Source organism: Sinocyclocheilus rhinocerous, unplaced genomic scaffold, assembly GCF_001515625.1.
Source record: "Sinocyclocheilus rhinocerous isolate Xijiao unplaced genomic scaffold, SAMN03320098_v1.1 scaffold683, whole genome shotgun sequence".
Lineage (NCBI taxonomy): Eukaryota > Metazoa > Chordata > Actinopteri > Cypriniformes > Cyprinidae > Sinocyclocheilus > Sinocyclocheilus rhinocerous.
In genome coordinates, this window is record NW_015642819.1 from 686,099 (window position 1) to 709,451 (window position 23,353).

Here is a 23,353-nt window from a genome sequence, read left to right on the forward strand (position 1 = left end):
TAGAGTAGACTACAATGCCGGCTGTTCTGACTCACGGACTGTAAGTACGTTTTTTATATATAAAGAGTTTTTATATTTTATATTTTTAAAGCAAGTTTTTTTTTTTTACAATATACCTTCATGCTATTCTGTTTGAGCATATGCAAATCAGAGGTGCCAGTTAAGCTACTGTGCAATTAACAATGAAGACAGTTATGTCACACAATGTTCCCTACATCGAAGAACCTGATGTTCAGACTGGCCAAATATGGTGTGAATCTTCAGGAGTGGAATGAAGTAGCAAAATAATTCAGAACACTGTTTCTTTTTTACCACTAACTAAACTCAGGAATGCAAATTACATTGTGCATGGAAACACATTAAAAGGAAGCTTGCACACCATGACCTTCTGCTAGAAAGATGACAGAACGGACTCAGAAAACGTTCTCTGACATTGAAAGATATTTATCAACTTGCACAATACGGGAACCTGTGGAAACAGATCTCCTTTCATCTGTGAGATCTGCTGGCCATGATCCTGGCATGCTGACTCAGTGTCTCAGGTCTAATGGCTCTACTCTGATATTACAGGTAAAGAGTGGATTACTGAAACAGCTGCACAGGTGGTCACAGTCCGTTGTAATCCTACATCTGAAATGGTCCAGCTGTTTTGTTCTAATTCAAGGCCAGTTTAAGGATGAATTGCTACATTCAGGTTCAAAATAGTCATACAATAAGTCCATGACAAAATATGCAGACCAAATCTGCCTCTTTGGTTACTTAATGATCCTGTGTGGCCTGTGACCTCTGGTTAGAGATGAATTCAGATGAACATGCCATTCTGCTGGTACTCTGAATGATTTGCCACAGACTTCAGATATCTGAGATTTCGAGAAGCCTTATATACACTAAAATTATGAGATACACTCTTTGGTTACATTAAGATTTTTTTTTTTATTATTTAATGGCACATCTTTTCTGAATATTTAAGAATGTATATATATATAGAGAGAGAGAGAGAAAATCATCCAGTCAGGAATATCTCTATGTATTTTTTTTCCAATCTTTTTTGCCAGCATTTAAAAAAAGATTAAACACTTCACATTTGTACATATACTTTAATTCTCATAATATTTTTTTTTCACAAAAATTTTATAAAATGATACCATTAATATATTAATATATTTTATTGAAAATGAAAGTATTATAAATATTTACTGGATGCACTGGATGGATTGTTTTAATTATGCCTCTCCCTCTCTCCATAGTTGGTTTATCTACTTCTGAATTCTCAGGTTGTTTTTAGAGAAAAAAAGCTTTATTTTTACACATAAAATTCAGTTTATTCTGTCTGAAATAAACCTCTTAAAACCTTCTGTAGCACTTCTACCGCCCACTTCACAGAAACTCAGTTTTTGTACAAGTTAGAGTCCAAACAATCTTACAAATAACCCCCATTTTGCAAAGAGGCAAAAAAAAGTTTAGTAAAATGGTGGGTTGTGCAAGGTTGTTTTTAAATCTGGAGAACCTGATGAGTAATAATAAGAATGAAATGGCCTGCCCCTCCTACATTTATAGGGCAGTGAGTAGATATTTGCTCAGTCAGATGGATCATATCTTACTCACTTATCTCCTAGACTTGTGCATGCCATGACAGCTCAGACATCAGCTATAGACATCTGATGGTTATTGCTTACAAGAAAGCTTAAAAAGAATCCAGAAACTATGCATAAACTTTGAAAATGTGAAAGATTTTTCAAGTCATCTCTTTATTTATGATGTTTTACACCAAATGTAAGCAGCTGTCCCATAACTGGAATATTTTCTCCTTCACCATTGCAACCGGTCAACACGAGTTCCACAGAAGCTCTTAACTTCAAGAAGTTTGTGTGTGTCATTGAGCGAAAGCATGGTTTCCATGACAGAGCTTTGGAAGCTATTTAGCCGAGTGATGTCGCAGACGTTCAGACTGACAGTATCTCTTGAGACCGGGTGCCATATTTGTGAGCACAATAGGCCTGCATGGCCACGGGGCAGAGAGAATAAACACAAAGCAATGATGTCTGACGTATAACCTCTTGTATCATCAGTACATCTGTCCACAGAGGTCTCTGAGGTGAGCTTTAACACTCTGACCCTCCAAACGATACAGCTACCACCCCTATCTGACGTCTCCCAGGATCAGTCAGATTAAACTTCAGCTGACTCCCTCTCTGCTTACAAATGAGACATTCATCACTGTGAAAAGAAAAATGCACATTCACTTGAAGTAGTGTCTTCATTCCCATGATGTTTCACTGAGAAATCAACAACCACCAAGGTGGGCGTCAGGTTTAAGCAATAAAAGTCTGCATACGTCCTCTCGTAAATCTTTGGATAGTGCAAATAGACTGTTTTGGTTGGCTGATCCTCTTTTAATCATCCTAACTTGGCCGGTCAAAGATGCAAACCTTAAAGGGATAGTTCACCCAAAAATGAAAATACTGTCATCATTTACTCACCCGCCACTTGTTCAAAACCTGTGAGTTCTGTTCTTCTGTTGAACACAAAAGAAGATATTTTAAAGAATGTTGGTAACCAAACAGTTGACGGTAGCCATTGACTTACACAGTAAGGAAAAATATACTATGGACGTCAATGGCTACCGTCAACTGTTTAGTTACCAACATTCTTCAGAATATCTTCTTTTGTGCTCAATAGAAGATAGAAACTCATACAGGTTTGGAACAACTGGAATTTGCATTTTTGGATGAACTATCCCTTTAAGCAAAAAAAAAAAAAGAAAAGAAAAAAGAAAAAAACCTCCATATGGCTCACCTTAAAAATTCTATTTTTTTTACCTTCAGTATGGAAATATTTTCAAACATACACTTTTTACATACAGGTTTTTATACTGATATAAACAGATTTTTATGCTGGTTTCAAACATTTTAAATGTTTTAAATTAAAATTTATTAATTAAAAAATAATTTGTATGACTTATATCCACCAAACCTTCATATTATTGAAATATTTTAGGGTAAATAAGTGAACATGATAAAACTTTTCATTCAGACAAGTCAACTACAGATGTGGATTTGAAGTGAAATGATTACCTTATTTTTCATAAATGTGGCAAGTTGTCAGATGTGTTTTAAATTTTATAAATTTTTATAACATTTATTATTTACAATAATAGTTTGCCAAACCAGTAGTTTCATATTTTTAATGTTTTTTTTATTTTATTTTGTGAATTGTTTCAGTGTTTTAGCTTTTTAAAAAAAAAAGTCTCAAATGGTTAATGGCAACCTACCACATATAATAAGATAAAATTTCCCGCTAATAACACATTTTTATAAATTTAAGCTGCTTTAACGTATAAGCAACTTTTACAGAAATCAACATTTGAAATCATTTTGGAGACCCAGGTGCTCAAATAACCACAGAACGGCCTCTAGAGGAGAGACATGTTACTGCTGCACTTTCTTCATGAGCATCCTATAAGATGCTGTGCATGGCACAGAACACTCATTTTAAACTTACTTACTCGTTATAGAAAACACTTGTTCTAAAATAAAGTAGCACCTTGAACGTGAAAACGTTTTAGTCGTTCATTATGGATGGACTGAAATAAAATATGTACACAACGAACAGTAGGGTAGAGGACTTCGGTGACAAGAAATAACTGGGATTATTGAATGACAAAACAAGAAGCAGTACGTGGATACAAAAATAATCAGGACCGCGGCAAATAAATAGGTACTAAACGGAAGCAGCGGTCACGAAAATCAAAAGTATGTTTATGGAATGTGTTCGTTGGAATGTGGTGCGTTTTCCCCCTCGTGTGTAACTTATGCAAACGCTCTGTGAGGTAACGCACGCTCGTCCCTTTTCCCTTCCAGCATCTGATTGGAGGAGACGGGCGCTCAGGAATGTCATGAAACTATTTAAATAGCACTTTGTTCTCTTTGGTAAAAGTTAGATTGGCCACTGGAACTACAGCAAAGAAACACCGAATGCTGTAGACCGCAGTTAAAGAGGAAAATAATTTATTTATTTTGAAACGACCTTTGATTAACGCATTTTAGGAATTATATCAAGTTTCCCTGGATTTGCTGCTGTTTTAAACGCGTGGAAGGTGCGTTTTTTATTTTTATTTATTTTTTTAATAATTGATTGACCTGTTAAGGTTAAGCTTTGCTGAATTTTCAATAACTTACACATTTATTTATGACTTCTGATAGGTAAAAGAACAAGTAAAAAAATGAAGTCATCTGCAATCTTTTTGCTACTGATGCTATGGAACTGCGAGAGCGCGCGAGTCGCAGGTGAGTGATGATACATCTGTAACTGATGGCGTTTAGCGTTTGTGAGTGAATGCTGGCGTGGTTTAAAGTATAACTAGCTGTTAAATATTGTAGTAATAATTGACAGCCAGTTGGTAATTATCGCAAAATAAACTCCAACAAGGGTGAAGGGGTTTATGAATGGGTTTATTTTGCAATAATGACCGGCTTTCTATGCATTATCCTACTTATTACACGGCTACCTAAATACATGTATTAAAATAAAATAATAATTTAAGTTTCGTTCATTTTATTATTAAGACAAGAGCACCTATGAAGAAAACAGTGTATGAGCAAAAAATTGACCGCTGAATTGACCAAACAGAATCAAGTACAAAGAGAGCTGTATAATAAATAAATAAATATTCGTTAATATTAAGTACATTATAATGAGATTTCGTTAACTTCTTGACTCCTGGTAGAAAGTCGAGACGACAACAGTGTTTTCGATCTGTTTGAGCTCGTCCAAGTGCCGAGGAAGAACCACGGGGTGACTCTGGTGAAAGGCGACGACCCATACAGCCCCGCCTACAAGATCCTGAACCCCGACCTGATTCCCGCGGTTCCCGAGAGCGCCTTCAGGGACCTAATCGATTCCATTCACGCGGAGAGAGGATTTCTGCTCCTGGTCAATTTCAAGCAGTTCAAACACACGAGGGGAAGCCTTTTGACCGTGGAGAAGAAAGATGGCTCCGGACCCGTATTCGAAATCGTTTCCAACGGGAAAGCTAACACTCTGGACATTGTTTTTTCCACTGAAAACAAGCAACAGGTCGTGTCCATCGAGGAAGCGGATTTGGCGGTGGGACATTGGAAAAACATCACTCTTTTCGTGCAGGAGGACAGGGTTCAGTTCTATGTGGGATGTGAGGAGGTGAATACAGCGGAGCTCGATGCTTCTATCCAGACTATCCTCACTCAGGAGACCCCAGGTGTGGCGAGCCTGAGGATCGGCAAGAGCGCAGTGAAGGACAGGTTCATGGTGAGTGAACGTTTCGATGTCTATGAATCCTGTTGCATGCCAAATACAGTAAGAAGCATTAATCACTTGTGGATTTTTTTAGGGGGTGCTGCAAAACGTGCGCTTTGTGTTCGGAACCACACTGGAAGCAATTCTGAGGAATAAAGGATGCCAAAACTGTGAGTGTAATGCTTCTTGCATCTTGATTATGCCACACTTACTTTAATTTGGTGGTTAAATATTAATAACTAATTTAATAATATACATATTTTTTAAACTGTATTTCATTTTGTATTGTATTTTAAATAACATGAGAGCACCACTGTGCCAGTGAATGAACAATAGCAATATAAGATAAAGACTTGAAGCTGCATTCACTGTCATCAGCCTTTTTTCATAATTTTTTCACTCAACATTTCCATCAGCTTAATAATTTTTTATAATGAGCTTTAAGCCATCTGAATGCCCTTTCCTCTTGCAGCAATTATGACTGATATCATCACCCTTGACAATCCCATAAATGGATCCAGACCTGCAATCAGGACTGATTACACTGGCCACAAAACAAAAGGTAATCCTTCCTTTTAAGTAATCCATACAAATAAAATATACGCAAGTTGAGAATCCAAATGCAATTTTAACCATTGCAAACTGTATATTTCTCCTATGAAGATCTGCAGATGATTTGTGGCTTTTCATGCGAGGACCTGGCTGCCATGTTCAAGGAACTGAAAGGTCTTGGTGTGGTGGTGCAAGAGCTGTCCAATGAACTCCGCAAAGTGGTGAGCAAAAGGTTGTTGTACATAAATATACTGAACTTGTGTAGTGGACACATGCTGTAGATTAATACACTCCATCCACATAATCAAACCTCAATTTTTGTTCTGTTTTCTAGACGGATGAGAAAAACATGCTCATGAGTCGCATGGGCATTCATCATGGTGTCTGTCTTCACAATGGAATTGTGCACAAAAACAAGGAAGAATGGACAGTGGATGATTGCACAGAGTGCACTTGCCAGGTGAGAACCCAATAACCTGCAGACATGTACTTGTTATACTCTGAGGGCTGCTTGCTCTGTCATTAAGGCACTAATTTGTGTGTTAGCGAGACGAGAGCCATGTTATGTAGGCGCTGTGATACACAGTACTGGTCTTAGTCTTGTCCATTGTGGCAGACTTAAGCTGGGTGTATCCATTTCCCTGAACTACCTAGCCTCTAATTAAAAGTGTGAAATTGAGGTAGCTAAAGAGAATACAGTCAAATAACTAAACCTTATAAACTATGATATTTATGGTATATACATGCCGTCAGCCTATTCTCTATGAAGTGCCACATTATATTAATACTGAGGAATACTTACATGCCTAATTACACAGACTTAAATACGACCAGGTTATCCACTCTCAAGCTTAAGTTTAAGATGACTTGAATGAAAATTGTAACGTTGAATGTGGTGTTGCACTACAGCAAGAGGCTATGCTTTTTCATTCAAATGCACCAGTCGTGACATATCCTTTAACAAATGATTAATGAGAGTCATTGTGTTAACCGCAGAACTCTGCAACAGTGTGCCGCAAGATTTCATGTCCCCTAATCCCATGCGCAAATGCCACAGTGCCTGATGGGGAGTGCTACGGTGCTTTGTATTTATCAAAGAATTTTGAAAATCATCAACATTTTATCAACATTGATAGCACCAAATCAGCATATTAGAATGATTTCTGAAAGATCATGTGACTCTTAAGACTGGAGAAATGGATGCTGAAAATTCAGCTTTGCCATCACAGAAATGAATTACATAAAAAAATACAAATAAAATAGAAAACACTTTTTTTAACTGTAACAATATTTTACAATATTACTCTTTTTACTGTATTTTTGGTAAAAAATAAATAAATAAAAAATGCAGCCTTGGTAAGCTTAAGAGACTCACCCACAGATTAAAAGTAAATGTACAAGCGAACAAAAAAAACAAAACACTTTTGTGTCAACTTGAATGTGCTATATTGTTAACCAGGCAACATTTTGACTTTTAAAAGCTTTTAAATTGAAAGCGCTGTTACTACCCAAACATCCACAGTCATTCCTGCATCATACAATAGACTTCAACTGAAGTTTAACTAATGAAAGGAACACTAGAGCTTTGTGCATCACTGACTCACTAAATGGCCATAATTGTCTAAATTAGTTAAAGAGAGGTGGAAAATTGGTGCTGTTTGGCAGAGTCTCAAAAAAGAAACAGCAGGCTCCTCACGTCTTGAGGGCTCGTCATGCATAGCAAGGATTTCAATTAATATCAGCCTCATGTGTTTGAACTTATGGCATAATCAAGGGTGTTTTCAAATACCATTTCCACATTTGGAGAAAGGTATCCCTGTGCATTAAATACACTGACATTTCCCCAGCATTCCAGCTGCTTGGTTCATGCCAGGGTTCCCTGGAGTGTTCTGTCTCAAGCTGCCCAGGCTAAATTGAGTCCATTAAGGCCCAGTATTAAAAGCCTTTCTCTATTTTGCTGCTTTAGAAAGAAGGAATAGCTCTGCTATTGTCTCATTTTGCTCTCTCGACAGCGAGCGACTCCGCTGAGGATGGCTGGTCCCCCTGGTCTGAATGGACCCATTGTTCTGTGTCCTGTGGAAGGGGCATTCAGCAGCGTGGCCGCTCCTGCGACCGCATCAATAACAACTGTGAAGGCACGTCAGTGCAGACGAGAGACTGCTACCTTCAGGAGTGTGACAAGCGCTGTGAGTGGTGCCCAATGGCCAAAAGTGTCTATGGTTTTTCCTCACAGTAGAGGAGAAAAGTAACCCGCGTCTATCATTTTCAGTTAAACAAGATGGCAGCTGGAGTCACTGGTCACCCTGGTCTTCCTGCTCAGTGACCTGTGGTGCTGGCGTTATCACACGCATCCGTCTCTGCAACTCCCCAACACCTCAGATGGAAGGCAAAGATTGCCAGGGTGAAGGTCGGCAAACTGAGAGGTGTGAGAAATCACCATGTCCGAGTAAGTGAACACCCTATACAGTGTGTCCATTTTTTTGTTTGTTTGTTTCTTAAAAAGTGCAGTTGTCCAATTTTTTGTTGTGTATTTTTTCATAGTCAATGGTGGCTGGGGACCATGGTCACCCTGGGATACTTGCTCTGCCACCTGTGGCGGTGGCGTCCAAAACCGTAAACGTCTTTGCAATAATCCAGTACCTGTGTATGGCGGCAAAGACTGTGTGGGAGATGCAAAGGCCAACCAGCTTTGCAACAAGCAAGCCTGTCCAATTGGTGAGTTACAGTGTCACTCAACCCTTTAGATGACACTAGTCTGTGTTTCAGAGGGAAATCATTCACTTATTTTCATTTTTTTACAGATGGATGCCTTTCAAATCCATGCTTTGGAGGAGCCCAGTGTACAAGCTTCCCAGATGGCTCTTGGAAATGTGGAAAATGCCCGACAGGATACACTGGCAATGGAATCAACTGCAAGGATATCAATGAGGTGCAGTACCCTGCTTTTTAGGGATGGACAAATATTAAAATCCTGGCTGATACTGAATTATTATTTTAGTAATGAAATGCAGTGGGCAGCAAAAATCTCATTCAGATTGCCCTTTTCTCTCTGTTACAGTGTAAGGAGGTCCCTGATGCCTGCTTTGAATTTAATGGAGTCCATAGGTGTGAGAACACAGTGCCAGGCTACAACTGCCTGCCGTGCCCCACTCGCTACACAGGCCCACAGCCGTTTGGTCGAGGAGTGGAGGACGCTGCTTCCAAGAAACAGGTAAATGAGAAAACACCGAAAGATTACGGATTACCTACACTGCACCTGCTCATGAACTAATGTGCGCCGACTGATTCATCTTTTCCTGCAGGTCTGCACGCCTCGTAATCCCTGCCTCGATGGAAGCCACGACTGCAATAAGAACGCTCGCTGCAACTACCTGGGCCATTTCTCAGACCCCATGTACCGCTGTGAGTGCAAACCTGGCTTTGCTGGAAATGGACTCATCTGTGGAGAGGACACTGATCTTGATGGCTGGCCAAATGCTGATCTTGTGTGTGTCGAGAATGCAACCTATCACTGCAAGAAGGTTGGCATATATTGGCTTTATTTGTTATTTGTTATATATTTGTTATACAAATAACATCATTGTGGCTAGTGTTTATATTCATATACTACTACTCTTTTTTTAAGGACAACTGCCCCAATCTTCCCAATTCTGGGCAAGAGGACTATGACAAGGATGGAATTGGTGATGCTTGTGATAATGATGATGACGACGATGGCATTCCTGATGACAGGGTAAAATATCAATATCTAATGTCTATACAGTATATTCCATAGGCGCTCATTCCAGTCAAGTGCCTTTTTGTACATTTTGCACCGTGCGTGAATGAAGAAAGTAAATCCACCCAGATTTTACATAGCTTACAGTCTGAGGTGTGGAAAAAAAGTGCTGTGTAAAGTAAACTCAGTTTCTCTTGGAAACAAACCTCAAATTCCACCAAAGAAGTACCTTTCTGAAAGACCTGCAGTGTATCTTGCTAATCCAATATTATCCTTGGTCCAATTCCTAAAATAAGGCTAGCTTTTATCATTGCACTCCTCGAAATAGACCTACGCAGCCAAATTACAAGCCTAACATCTAGTAATAACCTTTGTGTGAGCAGGCCCTATGGGGAATTGCACGACTGTTATTTGCCATATGTTTCTATATCTGAACTGCGGTGTCTTTTAAAATAGGACAACTGCCCACTCATCTTCAACCCAAGACAGTATGACTATGATCGCGATGACGTGGGAGACCGCTGCGATAACTGTCCATACAACAGCAACCCAGACCAGACTGACACTGACAACAATGGTGAAGGTGACGCCTGTGCTGTGGACATTGATGGAGATGGTACGAAACTGTGTTCTATTTGTTTATCCATACATAGACATTCCTTGATAAACCTGCCAAGAATACATCCATATTTCACTCCATAATCAAAAGAAATAAGATACATTTTATTTTGATTAAAGAAAACAAAGCCTTTTTTTGGCATTGTCACATTTTTAGGACTTTAGCATATTTTACACGACCAATTCTCAGTACTGTAATACTATTAATACTCTCAATATTTTAAATAGCTTTTTTTATTTATTTAAAACTATTAATGCATAAATTGAAGGCGGTAAAAAGTACAACAAAAATCCTAGCATTCAAATAATATACAATTTTCTTCACATAACAGTAATGAGAAAATGATACATGTCTTCTTTGGTATTATGGTAATGAGAATATGAGAACAAAAATCTTTTTGTATAAAAATATTAAATACAAATATTAATATTAAACAAACTAATAAATAATAATTTCTTTCTCTTTTTCTTTTTCATTCTTTTGTTCGTTCTCTCTTTCGATTGTGAAGTAAGTTATGACCTGGATATTTTCTTGACGGGTTTCGTGAGAATCACCCTGACACTTTCCAGTGTGTTTTCAATCAATCTTCACCATTATGTCATTCTTTTTGACAGGTATTTTGAATGAGAACGACAACTGCCCATATCTGTACAACGTCGACCAGAAAGACACCGATCTCGATGGAGTTGGTGACCAGTGTGACAACTGCCCTCTGGAACACAATCCAGACCAGGTATGTATATGTAAGACCTAAACGAGTGAGTGAATACCGCAGGTGCTTTCAAACCATTATATAATCCACAGAGATCTATGAGCTGTTCAGTTCAGCTTCAGAGCCATTGCTAAAAAAATACCCAGAGGGTAGTCGCAGTCTTTACTAAGCTATGTATGGGAGGAGAAAATCCTCTTCTCCTTGAATCCAAAGCCACACAATAAAGCACTAGGAGGCTTTTCAGGGACACTCACTAGTGTTCAATTAACCCAAAGGATATGCAGAGGTAAAGAATGGTTATTAGTAAGGAGCGAGAGATTTGCCGGTGGGTTTATGCATGCCCTGTCGGCACTCAATCCCTGCGGATCACACCTGTGCCATGGTTAACTGAAGAGAAGGAATGCACCCCTCCTTATTAGATGCTGAAATGTGACTATGGTAGTGCCAGGCTTCGGCAACATGAGATTGCTTTCTGAAAAAGCCTACACAGATGGGCCAACTAGGACAGAAGTTTGCCTTTAAGAAAAAGACCCATTCTGGTGGGAATAATTTAATTAAGAAAGCCATAGAACTTTACTTTAAAGAGAATCTGAGACATCTGCATTTACTGAATCTACACTTTCACTCCAACAGCTCGACTCCGATTCTGACCGTGTCGGAGACAAATGTGACAGCAACCAGGATATCGATGAGGACGGTCACCAAAACAACCTGGACAACTGCCCATACATTCCTAATGCTAACCAGGCTGATCACGACAAGGATGGTAAAGGAGATGCCTGCGACTATGATGATGATAATGATGGCATCCCTGATGACAAAGACAACTGCAGATTGGTTCCCAATCCAGATCAACTGGATTCTGATGGTCAGTTTTACAACTGAATATTCATAACTATTGCACTCATTAATGCTAAGATTTATACTTACTGGTTTAACTTCTCCGTTTGTAGGCGATGGACGTGGTGATGCCTGCAAAGATGACTTTGACCACGACAATGTCCTAGATATCTATGATGTCTGTCCAGAGAACTTTGACATCAGTGAAACCGACTTCCGCAAATTCCAGATGGTTCCTCTTGATCCCAAGGGCACTTCTCAGATCGACCCCAACTGGGTGGTTCGTCACCAAGGAAAAGAACTGGTTCAGACAGTCAACTGCGACCCCGGCATTGCTGTTGGTAAGTTCAGTCTTTAAAAAAAAAACAGAATTAAATTTCACCTAAGCAAGAATAAATATAATACCTTGCACATGTAAAAATAATAGGCGGTGTTTAAAATATCAATTAATATCATAAATTAAGTAGAAAATCCTGCACAGTACCTTAGCTTGCAGAAACAGACAATATTTAATACAACTTTTTGTTCATTATTCATGGACAAAAAATAAAACAAAAATACAAATTAATATAACTAGGAAAAACTGAAACATTATCATTGACATTTGACATTTTCTAATTAAAATCAAATTAAAATGCAAATGGCCACAAATCAAAAACAAAACATGTATAGCCAGTAAATTTAAAATATGTATAAATTCTGACTTTTTTTCCAAATTTCTTTAAAGGTTTTGATGAGTTTAATTCAGTCGACTTCAGTGGAACATTCTTCATCAACACGGATAGGGATGATGACTACGCTGGCTTCGTTTTCGGATACCAGTCCAGCTCTCGCTTCTACGTGGTCATGTGGAAGCAGATCACACAAACCTACTGGTCCAGCACACCTACCAAGGCACAGGGTTACTCAGGGCTGTCAATCAAAGTGGTTAACTCCACCACAGGGCCAGGCGAGCATCTGAGGAACGCCCTCTGGCACACCGGAGACACTCCAGGACAGGTACGTTTCAACAAGATCACTGTGATGAAATCAGGTTTGAAAAACCCTTCATATGAAGGCCAACAATTATTTACGTGATCTATTTTAGGTGCGCACACTGTGGCACGACCCAAAGAATGTGGGATGGAAGGACTTCACTGCTTACAGATGGCACTTGACTCATAGACCAAGAACTGGGCACATAAGGTATTACTAAAAAGATAATGGAAGCTAATTCTGGAGAAAAAAAACAGTTATTTATATGTATTTTAATAATTATTTATATATATGTATTTCAGAGTGGTCATGTATGAAGGCAAAAAGATCATGGCAGATTCTGGAAGAATTTATGACAAAACATACGCAGGCGGAAGACTGGGTCTCTTTGTCTTCTCACAAGAGATGGTGTACTTCTCAGACCTCAAATATGAATGCAGAGGTGAGCGTCAACACATCCCATAGAGATCCAAATAAAAGTTTGCTTGCTTTTATTCACATTCATCATTAACACTTCCTGTCTTTCTGTTCCTTTTCAGATGTGTAATTGCACAGGCAGGAAGTTGATCAAAGAATGCACCTTTCCGTATAAATATGTATTCCAGGCAAAGTCCAGGGACCGATTTGACGCTACTTTTTCTGCTGCCGCTCACACACTGGTGGAGTGAGAAAGCAGGTAGTCAATTTCAATGTAACTGTCACTGGATGGGATAGAAACCAAGTGGCTTCCGATGCAGAATCTGGACTCCTCCACCATTAGCAGGCAGAGCAGAAGAAAGTCTCCCTCGCTTTGCTTAATTGGGAAGACTGAGATCTCTCTCTGAAAAACCTCATTCGGCTCTGTGTGGGAAGAGCTCCCAACAGACAGTTATGCACTTCAAAATCTGTACTCTCTCTCTCTCTCATGTGTTTTCATGCTCTCTTCCTGAACAGGTGTCCAAACTAGGGCTACCTTAGAGAGAGCACAACCCTTTAAAAAAAGATTACTATTATAATATTCAGTATTTTATCAAAACTTTAAACCATTTTCTTGACAACTAAAAAAAAAGAGTTGTGAATGTTTAATGTATTGAAGCACCAACAAATGGTTTAAAAACATTGTATAAGTAAAAGAATACTGTTTTTGTTTTTGCTGACAGTCTAAGCAGGTGATTTTACAAGGACAAATCTGTCATTTATTGATTTTTATCTAAATTTCTGTTTATCTATCTAAAGTTTCGCTTAGCAGTCACATCTTAAGTATCATGAACATCCATTAAGGTCTGGCGGGAGATAAACTTATGGTTTAGTGGGCATAGTTTTCTCAGGGCTAGATGGTTAAACCATTTTAACATATTCATTAGAAATGGCATAATGAAAGGTTGTACGAAGAGGAATTGGACAGACCAAGGTTTAAAGACTCACCACATATGGATACTAGATTACCAAGTACTCTAGTGTGAGGTTTTATTTGAGATGCTAATTTCTAAGTTGAGTTTAAGTCTTTTAGACTTTTTCTATATATATTTATGTAGCACTTATAAAACACTTTAAGTGCTGTGATTTTGCTTCAAGAAGCACAAGTGAGGGTATTTCTAAAGATTGCCCTCACTAAAAACAACTATTTCAACATTTAAAAGAAAAATACACTCTCATAACCAAGGTTCTGTCTAAAACTACTGTTTGCCTTTTCTGTAGAGAGAGAGATAAAGGAAAACTTTAATGTACAAATATTACCTCATTGCCGTTTTGTAATTTGATCAAGCAAAAGCTTAAAAGTACTTTTTCCTTTGCTTCAAGAAAACAGTTGGTTGCCTTATTGCTACTGTAGCACAAGTTGTAAATAGTATATAGAACAAATAGCAAGCCCCACATCCCAATGGAAAATAGAGGAACACATTTGTTTAAGAAATACATTTGCCAGTGCTTCAAATGTCCAGTACTTTTTTTTTTAAGTTGATAAATTATTGCTTTATTTGTTGTCTCTGTTTGTAAGACTGTTTCATATGTGTGTGTAGATAAATGCTATTTAAATAATTTATCATGAAGTGCCACCTGAGAAAGAGGCATTCCGTCTGTATAAACTGTTTGCACACTGACGTGAGGATGTTCTGTTCTTCATTGTTTGTATCTTTATTGTGTTGTTATTTTTGTACAATTAGTGATGCTTGACTGTAAACATTTGTACTTAGTTAAACAATGCAGAATGCTATTTTTACGTATAGCGATTATTTTGGTACATACTTCAGAATAATAAACAGATGATAGATGTAAAACATGTTTATTGCCTTTGGCTGCTTTTTATTACTGCATGTTTGTGTCTCGTGAGATTTTTTTGTTGTGCAACAGCGAGTCTAAAAAATTCTGTGCATGGCACGAAAGGTCAAAGTAATTATAAAACTAAAGTTCATAAAGGGCATCTTGGGCCCAAACATGTGCTTCAAAGCAAACTGCTACATAGTGTAAATGCCTTAAAATGACAATCATGATATTCTAGACCAAGGTCAATGTCAGTTCCAAGTTAAAGGCTGAGACAAGTCCACCTTCTTCTTCTAAAGACAGGCATGCACGTCTTCAGTAGAAGTGTGGAATGTTGCAGCAGCGCCTCTCCTCAGGGTTAATCTAATTCCTCACTCGCCTTCGGGGAAAGCGTGAACCTCCCTGACCCACAGTGTGGCATTCTGGGTTTACTCAACCCAGATCTGGGTGATTTAGTGCTCGGTCTGACAGGTGTGGGTCTGTAAACACATTCATATCATGTTGGCCAGGGATCAGAGAAGACATCAGGGTTACTGTGGAGATCCAGAGACAATCTGGGCACAAGACTGCAAAGTTGGCCTTTGTATTAGTTGTCTAAAATTCCAACAGACAAAAACTGTAAGAAGTACCTCAACATGATGTATGTCATGGAGCTGACCTGCTTACTGAAGGTCTACTTGCTTAAGTCTTTTTGGTTGTGTTCCATAACTTTCATGGTGTTCATGGTGGTCAGGCCTCCCATTCATATTTACGGCTTAAATATATACGCGCAATAAAAGTGACATTGTTGCTATATGAATAGAAGCTGTAAATTCAAAATATCTGAGGTACTCTCTGGTTATATATAAATCTTGAGGTTGTTTTTCGAAGCAGTAAAAACAGTAATACTGCTCTGTTTCAACAGGCTGAGGTTTTAGTTCCTTCTTTTGAATCGTTTTTAAATTTAGCGAGTGTGCTGTTATTTTTTATAAAACAATTGTGACTTGGGGAGTAATTTAGCTGTGCGAATAGAACAGTTTGACACCAAAATTATAAATTTTGTTTTATGTGTTGCCATGCCATATATATTCCCAGATTATATTTTAAAATTTATTTTATTCCGCTAATGGCAAAGCTGAATTTTTAGCAGACATTTCTCCAATCTCAGTCACATGATCCTTTAGAAACCATTCTAATACGCAGTATGATTTGATGCTTAAGAAACACTTCTTGTTATTATTGATGTTGAAAACTTAGTTTTTTAGGATTCTCTGATGAATAGAAAGTTCAAACACAGCATTTATTTGAACTAAAAATATTTTGTTACATTATAAATGTCTTGAATGTCAAAAAATATATGAAAACATATAAACATAATATAATGAATGATTCATTAGTAAATGATTGCAAAGGAGAATTAGCTTTGACGTACTATGTGACACCTAGTCTGAAGGTGTCAGAAAGCTACAGCTATTATGGCTTTATTGTGGTAATTTTGACTAGTTAGTTGCTGTCTTACATTCTTACATCTGTAATGTCAGTCTTTGTTTTGCATTTGAACAATATGAAACGACTGTGTATACAGACTACCCTTATGTTTATTTAGAGCGTACAATAGCATAAAATGTTGTTTTCAATAAAGAATCAAGGTGAATCTCCACTGTAAACTGTCTGTGGCAAAAAAGGAAGCCAGAGACTAATAATTTACTTTTCATTAAGGCACTGGCACGAGATGAGAGGCTATGCGGGAAGTTAAAAGGAAGTTGCTCTAGCTTTTAATTTCCTGCAGTGAGCTCCTGCTAACTCATGGTTAAAAGGGATCCTGTAATTCATGCAGCTCCCACCACTGTACTGTAACAGACAGCAACAAACAGATCAAATCACCAGGCAAACCTGCTATACATGTGGAAATAAAACGGTATGATGAATGATGACTTCAGGTTATTTTTAAAAGTGAAAGTTGTAGGGAAAAGTATATGAACCATTGGATTTACATTGAATTTATGTATAAACTGGTCATAAAATTAGATCTAATCTTCAAGTCATAAAGACAAATACAGTCTGTTAAACAACTAATATACACACAATGACGCATTTCCATGTCTTTATTGAAAAAAAGGATATATCATTGTAATGGCTGATAACCCATAAATGGCCAATTAAAAAAAAAAAATTAACATTATTTTAAATTAAAACTAAAACACTAAAGACTAAAATCAATTGTTTTACATACTAATGTGATACCAATACATCACACATCAGTTTTAGTATTAGTCATTTTAGTACTTCAATTTAGACTTATTTCTTTTGGTTGCATATCACCATTTCTAATTTTTGTTTAGTTTTCATCTAATATTTACATTTTATTTGATTTCATCTTCATTTATATTCTAGAGAATGATTTTAATAGTTTCAGTTTTAGTAAACGATAATACTGGTTCAGATGTTTTCTTACAACTGTATATGAAATGTGGCTTCCATTCCACAGAAATCAGATATTACCACCAATCATATCTATATACAACAGTAATACCTAGTTTAGTTTCAGAGTTCTCTCATATTTTGCCACAGATGCTTTGACTTTGACAACCAGAGCATCTAAAAAATATATATGACAGGAGATGATGAATTTTGAGATCTGAATAGTTGCTGAGCAGTGAAAGGAAGACTGAGGCTTCAGCAAGGCAATGTTGTTACCGTTTACAGCCACACACTGCCCTCACAGATGTGTGAAATACCAGGCTCAACTGCCACATGCATACATCTCAGTACTGACTGTGCTCTCCTGCAGCCCGCTTGACATCGCGTGAGAGGGGATGTTACACCTACAGGTGTTTGCTTTTCCATTTTGTTTCAAGCCCAGGAAAAGCTGGACAAGGTTGTGACATCATATGCTCGCTGTGTGTCAGACAGCTGAGAAGTATTACACGTGTGTAGAGATCGCCACTTTCAGTCACCCTGAGAAGAAACTCAAGTCATAAATGGACATATTCATTCTGGTCTGACAGAACTGACAAGCTCTCTGTATAACTGCTTTCCACAGCATAACACATTTTGAGGACTATATTATGACACACGTGTCCATAATAAAGTAAACTGCATCTCTTTAAACAATATCAGGTTTCATAGCTTCTATAAACACACAGTACTCACTAAGCATGGGGAGATATTGTAAAACACTGGTCATCAGATGCTCTGTACAAATGCTACTAAACAGTAATACTGAGTAACTCACATTTTAGATAAAAAAAAATATGGTTAGGTATTTTTGTTGATTTTGACTCCTGCAGCAAAAATGGTTACAAAGGAAGCCACAGAAAATCAGCCGTCATGTCTCCGACAAACACATCGTAGTGAATGAATCAATGTTCTTGAATGAATCGGTTGAGTGACATCATTCAATGACTCACTTCGTTCCTAAATAAATCAGTGTTATTGACAAGTCGGTTGAAGGACTGATTCAGTAACTCACTTGTTTGTTTTGAATCGGTTGGTTGGTTGAATGAATCATTCAACTCACTCATCACTTGCCGTCATCTACTGGTGAACCGACATAACCTGCATGAAGAAAAGAAAAAAAATGCTCTTACCGCAACAGGCTTTGACATTTAATGCATAGATAATACCAATGAGTGTGGATCAAGAGAGCATATATATACATATATATATATATATATATATATATATATATATATGTGTGTGACTGCATCCTAATATGACCCAGAAATGAACCCGTACCAAACAACCCCAGTCTCCTCAGTATTAACAATGAGAACTTAGAAAACTGTCTTTCTGATGATCGGCAGTAACACATCTCTAACTAACTCATCTGTTAGCTAAGCTCTGAAGCCAGATCCTCCAGTGTTTGAACAGTGGGCAGAGCGGACTGTCCGGATAAGATGGATGAACTGAGGTGCTCTGTTGCATAAGGTCTGGCTAACTTACAGTGTGCACTTCTCAGGGATCTGACGGCAGCTCATCCATAAGTGACCACCACAGACAGCTGAGAGATGCCTCTGTACCACAATATTTACCCTGCAAATGTTTTGGTTTCCATATTTGCAACTGATAAAGAATTGCACTGTATCCTTGTTTAAAGCTTTATTTCAAAACTAAAAGAGCTAAATTTGTGCCCTTGTTTTTCCTGTTTTTTTTTATTTTTATTTTATTATTAAATTATTATTGTTATTATTATTATTACTTTTATTATATAATCATTTCATTATATATGTTCTTCTATATTATATTTCAGTCCTTTTTAAATGTTTACTTGTTTAAAGCTTTAATGCAAAAAGTTAAATTAAAAATGCATTTATTTTAATTATTATATATGTATACCATGTGTATAGCATATTTAAAATAATAAACATAATTCCAATTAAATTATATATAAAACAAACAGATACTGATATATCTTTTTATATCAATATATAAATCCAAAAAAACAAATAATTAAAAAAATAAAATAATCAATAAGAAAATTAGTTTCATTTTTTATAATATAAAATGTTTGAATATATATAGCATATAAAAAAAAATGAAATTAAACTATAAATGAAACAAACATACAGTTTCATATAAAAAACTTGTTTCATTAATAATAGGAATATACATGCTAATACTTGTTCTATTTCCAGTGCACTTTTGCCCATTCTGGCAAAGAGGATATCAAAGAACAGAGGAGCAAGTGAACAAACATGAGGGCTAATATTGGGTTGCGCACATCCCTATTTCCCCAGCACTCTCTGCGGGGCAGGACAAAAGGCCCACAGAAATGTGAGCCTGTGGAGTGCTGGTGTCTTTGCCTCAGATGCATGAATGAGCTCCTTTAGAGAGTGAGGCTGGAGCGAACACCTCACAGCAACACATAGTGCTGAGGGAGATAAAAAAAAAAAAACACACACTCTCACACACATAATCCTCCTCGGGCTCGCACTTGAACAATGAAAATTAGACCTACAACACTGCCAACACTTGCTGCTCTGCAGCTGTGCCCATCTGATTCAGTCGCTCAAAGGAGAACACTGCATATCCTACTTTAATATGAAACCAGAGCTTTGTCTGAACAGCTACTTTACTGAAACAAGTACTTGTTGCTGTTGTAGCCACTGTTCAAATCAACACCATCTATTGATCCAGTTTCTCATATACACTTAGTGGGAACAGACACTGAAAGAGAATAGCACAGTCTTTGTCCCCGCTGTGGGAAATTGTTGCTAATTTCACTAAACCCCAGAATGGTGCCAACCAGATGAGAGCTCTATAAAGAATTTCTCAGCAAACTCTTTGTACGTGAACACCTGGTTTGTGCATGTTTAGACATTCAAATTCAGTGTTCATTTTACTATAATGTACTGACCTGAAGAACAGAGTATGACAGTTTTTCCTGACAGTGGATTTTTTTTTTTTTGTCTATTAATTTATACAAAAAAAATGCAATTTATACATAAAATGAATTGAATACACCTCTTCTACGACAAGTATGTTTTTAAAATTCTTTTTTTTTTTTTAAGGCATTTGGTCAAAAAAGTCACAGATACCAATGTCTTGATATCAAGTCAAGTCAAGTCACCTTTATTTATATAGCGCTTTTAACAATACAGATTGTGTCAAAGCAACTGAACAGCATTAATTAGGAAAATAGTGTGTCAATAATGCAAAATGACAATAGTAAACACTAATTTTCCAGTTAAAGACAGTTCATCATTGAATTCAGTGATGTCATCATCAGTTCAGTTTAAATAGTATCTTTGCAATCAAGTCAACAATAACGCTGGAAATGAAGTGTCCCCAACTAAACAAGCCAGAGGCGACAGCGGCAAGGAACCAAAACTCCATCGATGACAGAATGGAGAAAAAACCTTGGGAGAAACCAAGCTCAGTCGGGGGGCCAGTTCTCTCATGTATGAGGTCTATGCAATGTATTAAAAAAATTATATACATATTTTATATATATATTTGGTGGTCACACCAGATACTGACTGGTTTTCGGACCCCCCTGGACCCCCCCATACAGTAAAACTGCACATTTTAGAGTGGCCTTTTATTGTGGCCAGCCTAAGGCACACCTTTGCAATAATCATGCTGTCTAATCAGCTTCTTGATATGCCACACCTGTGAGGTGGATGGATTATCTCGGCAAAGGAGAAGTGCTCACTAACACAGATTTAGACAGATTTGTGAACAATATTTGAGAGAAATAAGCCTTTTGTGTACATAGAAAAAGTCTTAGATCTTTGAGGTCAGCTCATGAAAAATGGGGGCAAAAACAAAAGTGTTGCGTTTATAATTTTTATTCAGTGTATATATATATATATATATATACACACACACACACACATATATATGCATTTACAGGGGCAGTTCTGGGGTGAGTGGATATCCGGGGCTTAGCCCAGAGACATCCATATATGTGTCAGAATACACTTTAAAAAATACATGTTGAAAATCTACTTTGGCTAAGTGCCTTCATTTTTTTAAAGCTAACAATAATTAAACATGCAGGGCTCTATACACTTATTTTTTTAGCACTTGTACATGCATTTACACTGCACATACAAATTGCATTAATAATGTTATGAGATTGATGTTTTAAATATAAAAAGTGGAACATAGAAATAAAAATAAAATTATAGAAACATATAGAATTATACTTTTAAATATGAAACTAAAATTACCAGTAGGTGACGGCAAGCCACTGTTTTAATGAATGAGTCGTTGAGTCAATCGATTCTTTCAAAACGACTGATTCATTCAGGAACGAAATAAGAAGCTGTTTTTAATGAATGGATCAGTGAATCATTGACTCACCCAATTCGTTCGATGCAAATTCATTCAGTAAGGAAACACCACTGTGTTGCTGCAGAGGCGCACAATATGGCTTTGTTTAAATTGACAATTTAAATCACTTAATATTTATTTCTTGTTTATTGAATTGTTGCCCTGACACGAAAAAAAGTCTGCCACAGACCATGCTAACCAAACCGTTCTTATATCGTTCTAAATGCGTGTGTGTGTGTTCATGGAAGACTGCATATAATTCTATGATTAAATAACCTAATTTGACAGATGGCAAGATCGGCATTATATCGATAAGTTATAGCTACAGTAAGTTAGATACCTGAAGCAGCTGCTGTAACTTTTTATCGATGGTTGGCCAGTTTATATGTCGGTGACATAAGCTACATATACATATATATTCTAAATATTTATTTGACATTTTACCACATTTTAGAATTATTAATATTACATTTTCATTTTCATGAATTTTGAACCATATGAAACCAACATGGAACTTGGCACATGCTTTAAACGGTAACACCTTAGAACAGGGAAAACACATTCACTATTAACTAAGAGTTTTCCCTGAACAAAAATAGCTGCTTATTAATAGCAAGGTAGTTAAGTTTAGGTATGGGGTAGGATTAAGGAATCTAAAATATGGCCATGCAGAATAAAGCATAAATATGTGCTTTATAAGAACTCATAAACAGCCAATATGCTAGTAATATGCATGCTAATAGGCAACTAGTTAATAGTGAGAAATGGTCATTAAAATAAAGTGTTACCCTTTAAACTAATACTTTGCTGTTTCTTTATCTTGGACACTTTTATTTGTCTTTGACCCAACTGTCCTTCACAAAAAGCAAAACAATCCAGAAAAACTCTCTTTATAAAAAAAAAAAAATATGGCAGTTTTTCAACTACTAGGGTGTTACACAATATACTTATAAAACCCCAAAGCAAGAGGATAAAATGTTGAGCCACATTTCCACTTGTGGATTGAATTCAAACGATTGTTCCTCTGGTGACACTCCAATAATTCACCTTTTGAAATTAAACCAAAATTTTTGCAAAGTCTCCATCAAACCTATTTGTGCTCACTTACAGTCCCACATGAGCAAGATCACACCTTGATCTAAGACATCTGCGCACATTCCTGCAGCTTTCTCCCAAATGGAAGTGTTTGAAAGGAATGAACTGATCAAAACAAGAGGCCCATATGCGCTTCAACATTGCATAACATGAGAATGTGAATGCTGGGAATGTTATCAGCAGCATTCAAGTCCACTGCTGATGTCGGCTCCGATGGCCTCGTGGGCAGCGCGCTGACATGTAGCGCCTCGGGCGTCCCGAGTTCGAGTCCCTGCCCGTGGACCTTTCCCGATCCCACCCCCTCTCTCTCTCACCTAATTCGCTTCCTGTCGACCTACTGTCCTATCTAAATAAATAAATAAAACGCCAAAAATAAATCTAAAAAACAAAACAAAAAGTCCACTGCTGATCACCATACCTTCACCTGCAGAGCTTTGCTTATCATCACCCCCATCATCCAACCATCTTTCCAAACATAGCCAATCTATACAGTAGATCTCATCCGCTCGGTCTCATATCACATACCTGTGGTAGATAAAACAATGTGGGATGACATAAAAATGAGCAGAAC

General features: G+C 37.3%; 1 protein-coding gene across 1 annotated transcript; it reads left to right on the top strand.

Annotated features, from left to right (window-relative positions):
* The first annotated feature begins 3,952 nt into the window (after positions 1-3,952).
* Positions 3,953-14,941, top strand: LOC107756566 (thrombospondin-1-like). Its single transcript, XM_016573739.1, has 23 exons — positions 3,953-4,096; positions 4,203-4,286; positions 4,727-5,286; positions 5,369-5,444; positions 5,747-5,836; positions 5,938-6,047; positions 6,161-6,286; positions 6,823-6,904; positions 7,800-8,012; positions 8,096-8,272; positions 8,368-8,541; positions 8,628-8,755; positions 8,885-9,037; positions 9,129-9,347; positions 9,452-9,559; positions 10,001-10,160; positions 10,778-10,896; positions 11,509-11,743; positions 11,829-12,056; positions 12,443-12,714; positions 12,803-12,900; positions 12,993-13,132; positions 13,230-14,941. Exons 2-23 carry the CDS (start codon positions 4,223-4,225, stop codon positions 13,235-13,237), a joined length of 3,540 nt encoding a protein of 1,179 aa, XP_016429225.1. The 5' UTR covers positions 3,953-4,096; positions 4,203-4,222; the 3' UTR covers positions 13,238-14,941.
* Positions 14,942-23,353: the final 8,412 nt, after the last annotated feature.